Source organism: Giraffa tippelskirchi, chromosome 6 (genome assembly GCF_054371585.1).
Source record: "Giraffa tippelskirchi isolate mGirTip1 chromosome 6, T2T-mGirTip1v1.2.pri, whole genome shotgun sequence".
Taxonomy (NCBI): domain Eukaryota; kingdom Metazoa; phylum Chordata; class Mammalia; order Artiodactyla; family Giraffidae; genus Giraffa; species Giraffa tippelskirchi.
In genome coordinates this window covers 101,701,040-101,713,146 of record NC_137280.1, presented here as the reverse complement: position 1 = coordinate 101,713,146, position 12,107 = coordinate 101,701,040, and the positions used below count along the sequence as shown (strand labels likewise).

General features: G+C 40.6%; 1 protein-coding gene across 2 annotated transcripts in view; it reads right to left on the bottom strand.

The window, feature by feature from the left end:
* Positions 1–468: 468 nt before the first annotated feature.
* FBN2 (fibrillin 2) overlaps positions 469–12,107 on the bottom strand; it is a 219,170-nt gene continuing 207,531 nt past the window's right edge. Inside the window, exons 62-66 of one of the 2 annotated variants that reach the window (XM_081501841.1) lie at positions 10,923–11,042; positions 5,715–5,946; positions 4,184–4,359; positions 3,449–3,459; positions 469–2,373 (exon numbers count right to left, since the gene is read on the bottom strand). In XM_081501841.1, the coding sequence (XP_081357967.1) occupies positions 1,999–2,373; positions 3,449–3,459; positions 4,184–4,359; positions 5,715–5,946; positions 10,923–11,042 (914 nt within the window). In that variant the 3' untranslated portion in view covers positions 469–1,998. The remainder of the gene's footprint in view (positions 2,374–3,448; positions 3,460–4,183; positions 4,360–5,714; positions 5,947–10,922; positions 11,043–12,107) is intronic. The other variant, XM_081501840.1, reaches the window with a different exon arrangement.

The window sequence follows — 12,107 nt, the reverse complement described above, 5'->3', positions numbered from 1 at the left end:
GGTCATTTGCAGTGAAGGTACCATTTGGCCTGCGGTATGCCTGCTGTATACTTTTGCTTAAAAACTCAAGTTCAGAAAAACCCTAAGAAGGGAGATTCTTCGAATGTCTCAATTCACCTTGGGTGCTTTGACACGATGGCACTCAAGGCACAGGTGAGGATGAAGTCAACAGGGTCTGAGGTCTCCAGGATGACGAGTCCTAGGCAGCTTCGTGTCTACACAGAGGTGAACAGTTAACTGCCTTGACTATGTTCTTCTCTTTGAAGATCACCTCAAATCGTGAACTGTCCGTTGAACACTCCCGCTTATTTTGTGTCACGGACTTGACAGCAGTCCCTGGTTTTCTTGTAAAAAATGTGCCTGGCTCTCCTTCTGATACTTTCATACAGGTCCCTCTAAGGAAAGCCCCCAGCCCCTCCCACAAACACGACAGGGGTTGCAGTCTCACAGAACTCTCAGCCACAAAGCTACCCCAAAAATAAGCTTTATTGCAAGAAAAGTGTCATATTTGATACACAGACCTACGAAAAACAAACAAAACCAAAAGCCGTAAGTTTTTCCTCACAAACACTTGATTACAAATTTACACTGTTTGTTTTGTTTTAGTTATTAGGAAACAAAACAAAGTCCCGAACTGGATATGACCGGTGACTAATCTTTGGTCAGCTCAGGTGTGAGAGGAACAACCCAGAGCCTGCATGTGCTTTGGCCATTTCACATATGAGGTTTGCTCACTGGTCCAGGGACAGGTTCCTGGGTTGAGAAGAATGCGGGGACGTACGCTTACTAGCACGTCCTAGTACAATATCTCTTTAAATGACTAAAAGCAAACTAAACATCAGTTCATTGTACAAACATCTTTCATACACAATAGGCTATGATAAAACGAGACATATGGTGTATAACTACAGTATTAATGAAAATTCTAAAAAAAAAAAAATGGATTAAAAAAAAAAAACAACATATATTCCTTGGCTGTACTGCATGGTTTGTTTGCACATATGGCAATCCTGAAATAGCTTGAATGTAATAAATGCACCATTAATCTAAGACAGCACCAAACACTACAGAACGCCAGGTGTTCCTTGCCGAAGGAACGGCAGTTCTTCAGCTGCCTACAGTACCACAAGTATGCAGCATGCCCTGGGTAAGAATGAGGTGTTGTGGGGAGCACATGTGCTTCCTTGAGGTTATGAGAAGGAAATACAGTACGGTTTGGCCTGCAACGCTACTGGTCTCACAAGCAGTCAAGGTATTTTGCTACAGTGGTTGTGCTTCATCCTCTGTTGCCTGGTGTGTCTGCTGATGTGAAGTACCATCACAGTGAGCTGCTCTGGCTTTGATCTCCTTTATAAAGGATCTAATGACACATTGATTACTGCCTATTCAGCTCTGTGAGGCTTCCTTTAAAATAATCAGATGTGTACCAGTTGGACGACTGGCAGAAAACCAAAGGAAACATCTCTTGAATCTACTGAATTTTTTTTTTTTAAAAAAAGCACCTCTAAAAGAAATAGCTCAAATTTATAAATCTAAAGAAAAACAAGTGAGTTTCCCTTTTTGTTTACATAGTTTGTTCATTTCTCCATATATTACTGCATTAAAAATAAATAAACATCTATATTTTTTTAATTAGCAACTATAGCAAAATACCCAAAGTGTTACAGACTGCTAACAGGAAAAAAAAAAGCTCACATTATTTTTGTGCATTTAGTGCCATATGCTGATCTCTTGAATATTTAGTTTTTTAATATACTTTAAAGTGAAGTTATATAAAAAATACAGTAACCACGGTTGCCTTTGTACTCAAATCTTTGGCCACACCAGAGTCTACATTATCCCTCCCTGTGAGGGTCAACATTCTGAAGTCTGAGACAGGTAGGAAAGAAACAAAAGTCTTTTTTTTTCTTTCCTCTTTAAAACTAGTCATTGATTTCTCAGAAGCTTCTGAAGGCTGGCTGTGCAGGGATTTGAGCCTGGAACCAAGTCTGCAAGGGGTTAATAGAGTTGAATCTGCAGCCTCATTCTGAGAGCCTCCCCCAGCTCCCCTAGGAGGTAGTCATCCTCATTGCTGTCTTCCAGTTTCTTAAGCTCCTTTTTCTTGTAGAGAGGGACGCTAGTGATTTCCAGTGTGTACATGCCAGGCACGAGCTTCCTCTTGGCTGTGTGCAAGTAGCTGAGGCCATTCCTTTGGTGGATGCGGAAGACGCCATCGTCATTCCCCTGGGAGATGACATAGCGGATGTGGTTGTTGAGCGGCTCGATGGCGGGCATGAATTCTACGATGTGCTCCTTCGCACCAAGGCCGGAGACGTTAAACTTCATCATCACCAGGCTGTCCATGTCGACGCTCTCCAGGCTGATCTGTTTAAGCTGGAAGAAGAGCAGGAAACCGTGTGGGAAGAGCTTGACAGCACCAACCGAGTACTCGCAGGAGCCGGCCATCAGGGGGTGCAGCCACAGTGACATACTATCTCTGCCTGTCTGCTTGTAACTTACCCTCAGCTGGGAGAAAAGGTCACTTCTACCGAGTGTGCCCTGTAAATCTTTACGACTGTTCCCGCACCTTATCCAGGTAAAGTTACAGGGCTGAGCTGATGGGGAGCATTCACATTTCCAGTTTTTGTGGGGGGGTTTATGAAATATCATGCTTATAAATAATAAACAGAGACAATTTAGGAAATGATGAGAAGATTTTTGTTGTTGGAGTTAAAACAAGAAGTGCTGTTATTTAACAGCAGAGACTGTCCCCAGAAGGATCTTCACTCTGAAAGCCCAGGTAGATTTTCTGGCCACAAACCACATGTGAGTGTGTTTGCTGGGTGCTGTTAGTGCAGAGGGAGGGAACTTCAGAGTCATCAGGGCTCAGGTTTGAACCAGCTCTGCTTAAAAGCCAATGGGGCAGGGCCCAGATACACCAAGTCTCCCTCTGTCAGATGTATGGGAGGTTTAAGAACGCTGTTTCGGTAAGACAGGGACAAAAAAAGTCAATGCTTCAAGTGGGCGCCTGCCAAGAACTTGGGGACTGTGGTACCGAGGTGCGCCCTATAGCATGCAGTCCCCCAGAACCACAACGGGAGGGTTTTACAAGCAGAATTTCTGGATCTGTAGTTTGGCTTACTTAATGAATAGCTCAGTTGCCATATTTAAACATCAGCTAGGTACCTTAATCTGTTTAAGGTAAATGTAATGCTGGCCTATGCACTATTATAAAACAGAACTAGAGATTTTGTGGCTAGAGAAGTCTTGTCTTATAAATTTCTGAGGCCCAGAAAACTGAAGCAAGTTGCCCAATGCATACAGCCAGTTAGTCGCTGATTAGGTGTTTTGATGGGGAATTCTGCAGTGACACTAACTGATGAGGAAGGTCTCCCTGATCTCTGGGGGAAAGCACCTCCAGATATTGGGTATTATTTGGAGAACATGCATCAGTGTTTATGCCAGGTACCGTTTCAGGAGCTTCACAGTAATCGCTCCATTAATATTCCTACCAGCCTTTGGAGGTAAATATTTTTATTCCCATTTTAACAGGTGAAGAAATTGAGGTAGAGAGAGCCTAAGTAAATACGCTCCGTGTAACATGGGTAGTAAGTGCAGAGGGTCAGGGAATAAATTCAAAACCAAGAATCTGTGGTCCACCCATTTAACCACTCTGCTAAATACCATGAACAGCAAAGAAATAGCAGCAGCAGGCAATTCAGATCTTCAGCTCCTTACAAAATACAAGTTATTTGGAGATAAAACTTTTATGGAAGGAACACCTATCTTATAAATGTCACAAAATGTGACACGTAGTTGGCTTACCTACTGAAAACTAAAATCAGCCCGGTACACTACATATGTATACAACAGAACTGGGCAGATTCACAATAATTTCATTTTTTGAATCATTTCAAAGTAGTTATTTCCTGGAAGGACATCTTATTACTTCTTGGCACAAGTCAAAAATGCCAACATGTGATCTGAAACTATGAATCTTAAAGTCCCCAGTCCTTTCTGAGTTAAAAACGCCACTAATTTTAACTTACTTGTTTCTGCCATAGTTTGTCCATTAACTAAGCTGATGAATTTCATGAGGTGGAGGTTTAGCTCCACTGCAGCTGAAACCTACATAAAAGTTTACTGCAACAGTATACATGACTCCATATGGAAAAAATCTGGTGACAAAATAAAGTGAAGTTACTCACAGCAATGTGTTTGGGTTCATGAACACTTCTCTTCTGCCTGTTGTCTTTCTTAGAGTAGCCGTTGATTTTGCACTCGTAGCACGCTTCCGGGGACAGAGCATTCTCTTCGTCTACCTCTGTATCCATCGATAGGTACTGCCCTTTGTTAAATCCCATTCCTGAGACACAGTGGCTATTTGCAACGAGATGCAAATTGATGTTAGACTTCATCATAACTCTATTGTTTTCCAGAGGTAGAGCAGAGGTTTTTCCGAAATAAGAAACCCACAAAGCATACCCTAAGATCATAAACATAAAAACCTGATAGCCTTGGTAACTTTTCTTCAGTGCTTAATACATGAGATTCTCTTTTATTTTAAACAGCAAAATTCTTCTAAGAGTGAGCCCCAAGTTTCCCCAATTTTCAATCCTGATTAGACTGAAGCACTCTGTGTAGTTAAATTGAGATGGTAAAAGTCAAGTATGAATTTTCAGAGAGTGTTAGAAGTTCTGTTGATTCCAAAGCCTGAAGCCTACATTTGCTGCTTACCAACTGAGGCTGCTGAACTCCTATTTTGATTAGTGAAAGAGTCAGCGAGTTGACACTAAATGACCCTTGTCTACACCAAGAGTTTCATTTCAAGCATTATTATGTACCCACGGTGGACATATTAGTCCACAACCCTCAGTGTCTGACTCACACACGGTTCCTTCTGAGGAAGATGACTCCTAAATTCCCATCTTCTATGCTGTGAAGCACTGGCTTCCTTGAAGGAAGGAGGCAGGTGGCCAGCACCTCAGCTGACAGGACTTGAGATGGCTGCACTTGGGAAAGTGGGACTAGCTGAAGGGACCCAGCCTTGTGGAGACAGTGTCACACCAACCAGACATGTCCTCTCTGTGCAGCAAAAGGCCAGATGAGCAAAGAGAGGGACAGCTCCTGCCTCATGGAGCACAGGGCTGTGCTTAGTCACTCAGTCGGGTTCCACTCTTTGTGACCCCATGGACTGTAGCCCGCCAGGCTCCTCTGTCCATGGGATTTTCCAGGCAAGAACACTAGAGTGGGTTGCCTTGCCCTCCTCCAGGGGATCTTTCCGACTCGGGGACTGAACCCTCATCTCCTGCATTGCAGGCAGATTCGTTACCCACTGAGCCACCTGAGCCACTAGCACAGGGCTAGTACCCGCCAAAATTCATGTAAGAATCTGGGTGAAGCCAGTTCCACTTGTATCTCTTAGCCCAGGTGTCTGTGGATAACACAGGAGCCACAGTATTTTTAAACACCTGCTGTCTCTGGCCTTAAGGGATTTATTCAGGCCATTTTAAAAGGCAAGAGAATGATACCTGTATACAAATTCGAGTCCTATGCTCACCACAAAGCAGGGAATCCACATGCCTTCCTGGAGCTTCTTCCTCCCACACCTAAATGCTCTGATCAACGCTTTTCCCTAGTTAGCTTTTAATCACCATTTACCTTCCCCCAGTGCCAGGTGGCCAGCCACTGGACCCCGCTCACTTTCCCGTGCGTGGGGAGGTGGAGGGCCTTACCCCTGTCCCACTCTGTAGTACCCAGGCGGGCAGCCGCAGAGGTAGCCCCCTTCTGTGTTGGAGCAGCCGTAATTGCACGGGTTCTTGGAAGACGAGCACTCGTTCACGTCGTGGCAGGCGCTGGAGAACTGGTCGAAGGAGAACCCAGAGGGGCAGGCACACTTGTAGCTCCCCAGGGTGTTGTAGCAGGAAGCAGAGCCACAGGCATTGGGATTGGAGCATTCATTCTCGTCTAAGAACATAAAGCAACAGACTTTTACAGGTGGAGGGGAGGGCAGTGGGGCAAAGAAGAGCCCCAGTATCAAATATCTATGATTTTACAGGGGAAGTAGCTTTAGAACCATAGTTTTAAATGTTTACCATGATGGTTGATCTGCAAAGCATGTGAAATTAAAAAAAAACAAAAACAAGACCTGACAAATTCCCCTAAAATTATGGCTTAAACAACAGCTTCCCCATGCTTTTATATTCTGTTTGTACTAGGTTTTTCTGAATACCCTGGCAGCCTTTGGGCACAGATATTTGCAGTCTGACTACTGAGTAACTCTTCTATTCACTTTGCCGAAGGTTACTTCAAAAGTCTATGTCTCAGACAGACTCAGAAAGACAGAAAGTAGATGACTAGTTGCCAGGAGCTGTGGGGAGGAAGAAATGGGAGAATGACTTCTAAGGGGTACTGAGCTTCTTTTTGGGGTGAAGATGTTGTGTTGCTGACGGTTGTACACTGCTGTGAGAATATACTTAAAAACCACTGAACTGGACATTTTAAAAGGTGAATTTTATGGTATGTGAATTATATTTCAATTTTTAAAAAGCCTCAATTTATATCTGTATTTTTTATCCATTCTCCTAGCAATTTCCAAAGCATTCATTACATACATAGAGAAAAGTATATAAAAAAATCTAAATATCCTAAATGAAAATAACTGAAGTAAACATTAATTGAACCTATTGAACCAATAGCCTCATACACTTTTAACCACTTGAGAACCTATCATGTACATACTTTGCCTTCTGATGTGGGTTTGCACCAAGCCATCAGCTGACATGGGTTTTATTAGTTTAATGACCGACACAACACAATAAATGCCTGACGGCAAGATAATTTCAGGTTAATACTTTCAGCTACTCTTATCGTTTTTACAAAATCAAAGTCTGACTGGGCTTTTAACTTTGGAGATGACAATTTTGCTCTTAATTGTCTGGTTGATACCTAGTCTGTGGCTTGACCCCTGTGGGCTTCCTCATCATCCAAATTTCACCCTGGGCACCAGTCATGTCTGGTCCATGGAATTCTTTCAGATTCTTGTGACTGTACTAGAGCGTAGTGTGTTTGTTTACCAAATACATGACAAGTCCCTGTTTCAGCTCACGTGGGGAAACAGGCCCATTTGCAATTAGGTGTGCCCTTGGGACACAGCAGCTAGAGGGAAGTCCTTATCTGCAGTAGCTCAGGGAGATTACAGAGGACGCAGATGGAGTCTTGCGGGAAAGGCCTCTCACACAGGAAATTATACTTCATTAATTACCATACAGAGCTTGTTGAAAAGGCCAATATTATTAGGCACATTTCTATCTCATGAGTACAGTTTCGGAATTAAACCAAACTGCCAAATACAGCATTCTTAATCACTGGATATGAAACATACCATGATTACCTAATATGCACAAATTCTCCGCCTTCATTTCACAGGGAGAAAGTATATGAATAAATTCTTAATAAGTAAGCTCGCTGTTGTTGCTCAGTTGCTAAGTCGTGTCCGACTCTTTGTGACCCCGTGGATTGTAGCCTGCCAGGTTCCTCTGTCCATGGGTTCTCCCAGCAAGAATACTGGAGTGGGTTGCCATTTCCTTCTCCAGGGGATCTTCCCGGACCAGGGATCAAACCTGCTACTTATGACATAAATATAACTACTATTTTATTTCTATATACCAAAGACTTGGAATTCTGCCTCAAAGATTCATCTGCTTTTATAATTAATTCTGACACTATTTTTATATGTGGTGTTTCTCTCCTGATAGAGAATGTGAGTTAGGTTATAGATTAACAAAATGATCCTGCTATAAACATAATATTAGATATTGTGTTAATGTGGAAAAATTACCAAGAAAGGCAATTAATTGAATAAACTGTATTTAAACATACCACTGACATTTTTATATAGTTAAAACTTTTGGAGGCACCATGACAGATGTCATATTTATATCCTATAAATGTACACCATAGCATAATTTTATAGGTGTAGGTAATCTGACTTTGGAAATATGTTCTGGTTTGAAACATACTTTGAGCTGACTCGAGTCTCACTAAACTACGTTCAAATTATTTTGAAAAGGACATACAAGGAACTAGAAGTTGCTAACACCAAGTAAACCAAAGCTTCATATATTAAGATGTAATCATATGCAAATGGAGAAGGCAATGGCACCCCACTCCAGTACTCTTGCCTGGAAAATCCCATGGACAGAGGAGCCTGGTAGGCTACAGTCCATGAGGTCGCTAAGAGTCGGACATGACTGAGCGACTTCACTTTCACTTTTCTCTTTTCCCTTTCATGCACTGGAGAAGGAAATGGCAACCCACTCCAGTATTCTTGCCTGAGAATCCTAGGGACGGCGGAGCCTGGTGGGCTGCCGTCTATGGGGTCGCACAGAGTCGGACACGACTGAAGCGACTTAGCAGCAGCAGCATACACAAATGTTAATATTACCTTATTTTGAATTTAGAATAATTACAATGCTTGCATATTATTTAGGAACATATGGGAATGTTTCTAAATCTGTACAATCTATGTATTAGAATGTTATAAGTGTTCTGTGGTAACTGGCTGAACACTTCTTTTTTTTTTTTTTGAACACTTCTTAAAATATTCATTTGAATTTAAAACGTTTTTCAATACTAACACTTCAAATGCTGTCATTTTTCTTACACTGGCAGCAGTATTAACATCATTGCAGGCTTACAACTTACTATTACTTAAATTATCTGATGCACTGTTTGTGTCCATTTACAAGGGGACCCCAGTTAAATCTGTCTGAAATAATTCATGGGATATTCCTTCTTCAATCATATGAATAACTGAAGATACTCATACTCATAGTGACAGATAAAAATGATTTGTGGCCTTTCGATTTGCATTTTGTTATAATACTTGCTATTTTGCTAGCTTGTTGCTTTTATTAGTTCCTGATGGTTGTTTGATTCTATTACCGAAATATATTTGAGTTATAATTCTAATGTTCTGTGGGTTCAAAATTGCAAGAGACTTAGATTTTATTAGTGATGAGCTGGATTGCTCAACCCCGCACAGAAGACTCTCGAATCTTTCAAAATAAATCCCTGCTTCGTCTTACTTACCCAGAAGTTTGCTGCTTAGAAGTGCTCATTTTAGCAGAGCAAGCTAACATTTATTCTTACAGTTGGGGTATCTGCCTATGTATCTTCAGTTTTTAATTCATCTCTGAAACCACTTATCCCTCTGTCCATGGGGGTCTCTGCTGATTAGAAGGCCCACTGGCTTCTGGCTGGATCGCAGCGTGAGTTGCTCTGGGGTGACTGCCTTGCTTAAGCGCCTACTCCAAGGATCCCACCAAGAACAACTTGGGTATACCACACAGCCCTGACTTTAAGTCAGACCGTATTCAGTGAAAACCTGTGTGTCTATTTTCACACTAAATGCTTACAGGCAGAAATTCTAGGAAACTTAAAAACTCAGAAATTGAGTTGATCCTCCATGCACGTTCCAATTTCTACTTTAAAAACAAGAATTTTATTTAAACTGACACATGTAAAATATTACAGATCATTCTTCTGCTTTAAGTTCTGTAGAAGTAACCAAGAAGTCCATGGTATTAACTGAATAGAGGGGTGAGCCTCGCATTTTATAAACAACACAATATAATAAAAATCTTTTTGCACTCTTATAACAGTTACTGAAAAAAGGACCATTTCCTATGTTCTGAAGAGTGTCCCTATACTTTATCTGTTTATGAATCAATAAATTGGGGCATAATAACTTCTGCAACATTTTTTTTTCTATGAAGATAAAATAAAAGTAAACTGTACTTATAAAGTCATTTTGATCGACAGCCTAACTCATCATTTTGATAATCCTTTCAAACTCTATCCTTAACTTCCAGATCATCACTGGTTTCTGCATTTCCCCCATGAGTGTGTGTTCCTGGTGTGGCTAAGCATCTGTCTTTGGTACAGCAGAGCTGCACCAACTTTCAGAGTTGCTTGCCTGCCTCTGAATTTTGTCTTGATTTTCTCAATTCACTAAACTGTCATTGGAAATTTCTTTTGAGAAGATCATCATGGATAAAATCAAATTAATTTATTTAGTGGCTCCCTTAGAGTAAAATACTTGAAATACACGTGGGGTAATTTCAATCGCTACAGAGAAACAGGAAGCAACCTGCTGTTTCTCAGCAGGCCCACAGTTCCCCCTTCTGCTCAAGCTGTGCCCGCATCTACTGTCACATGGATGGATGTGGCATCTAGGAAGGGCATTCAAATGGAGCCAAGAAATTAGGCATATGCTAAGTCAGCTGGCTATTCAAGTAGAGAGTAATGTTCTCTTTGATCAAACTCTCCTTAAAAAGAGAATTTCCATGACTCTATCTGTGCAAGAAAGAGAGCTGAGTGCCTACAGATTTTATTTTACAAACACTGTTTTTGTCTGGAGTTTTCAACAGAATTTGCTATAACCAGTTACTTTTTCTACCTTAAAATCCTTTGCACCCCCTTCATTAAATACGTGACTGGAGAGCACAGATGAATGGTGCTCATTAATTTGATCTGATTCCTTTTAGGTTTATATGAGCAGACTGATGGGTAACCCTTCAACCCCAAATCTAAAGATACTAAATTACTGATAAAAAAAGCCTTTGACCTTAGCAAATGAAGATGATATGAGTCTTGACATCATCTTCAGAAACTTAAAATTATCAGCTAGCAGAAAATTAAAATTATCAAAGCTCTAACTGAGTTACCTTTTAGGTACTTGATATTATGTACATTTTCAAATACACACAAGTATACAAAGTAGTTTAATGGATTCCCATGCATCAGTCCTAAGTACTGGTTTTTTAAGTTCTAGGGTTTAAAGGCTACACTGAAAATGACCATCTTTATTGCTCATTTGTTTTACTAAAAGATAGTTTAAGGCAAGAAAAGCAGATGCCATGTAACAAGTGAGTGCTCACCGACACACTGATTCCACTGGTAATGCTGAATATATCCTTGCGGGCAGCCACACCTGTAGCCTCCCAGGATGTTCTGGCAGCCATGTTGGCACCTATGGTTTCCGTCACATTCATCAACATCTGTAAAAACAGTCCCGGCAAGATTTTTATGTCACCTTTCTTCTACTATTCTTAAATGTACTCCAAATACAACACGGGGTAACTATTATCAGAGGAACAAACAAACAAGACACACTGAGGGGCTGTGATTTTTTCCAAGTCACATGGTTATTAAGTCAGCGGTGGTACCGAGAATGGCTCTGAGATAAGAAACCACATCATTCTTATGCTATCCATCAGCCATGCCATGTCAGTGCTCTAAATAATATCTTAATTTCAGCAAATCAACCATAGCAACCACAAATGTCATGCATTTTGGATGGATTAACTACATATGGTATGATTTATTTGGTAAATGATATACATATATTTGCATCACATATTCCAGTAAGTTCAAAAGTGATAGACATGCTAATTCTCATTTTCGGGAAGATATAAGCATTATAGAAATACCTAAGGAAGTATAATGGTTGGGGATGCAAAAAATTTTATTACTATTTGAGATTAATTAGATGCAAATTTAAAGTATTTAAATACATCATTTTTAGACATGATATAGTATTATGACACATATGGAATAATTTCTTTGTTCATACATGCACACTCTTCTGGAATGACAACTGAAGCTTTGAAATTTACCCATAAAAAGAGAAATGAAATTGGCATGTCTGATATATGTGTAACAAATTTATATGAATAATTAATAAATTGCATTTTATGTAGATAGCCACAAGCTGAACTCACACATGGCAAGCAGCTGTAGGCTCAGAATACTTTCAAAGTCTCAATGACTTCAAATACAAAATATTAAAATATAAATTTTTAAGTTGAAGTTTTTGGTGGTTGAAGATTAGATACCCTGCTATTTAACTTATATGCAGAGTACATCATGAGAAATGCTGGGCTGGAAGAAGCACAAGCTGGAATCAAGATTGCAGGGAGAAATATCAATAACCTCAGATATGCAGATGACACCACCTTTATGGCAGAAAGCGAAGAAGAACTAAGGAGCCTCTTGATGAAAGTGAAAGAGGAGAGTGAAAAAGTTGGCTTAAAGCTCAACATTCAGAAAACTAAGATCATGGC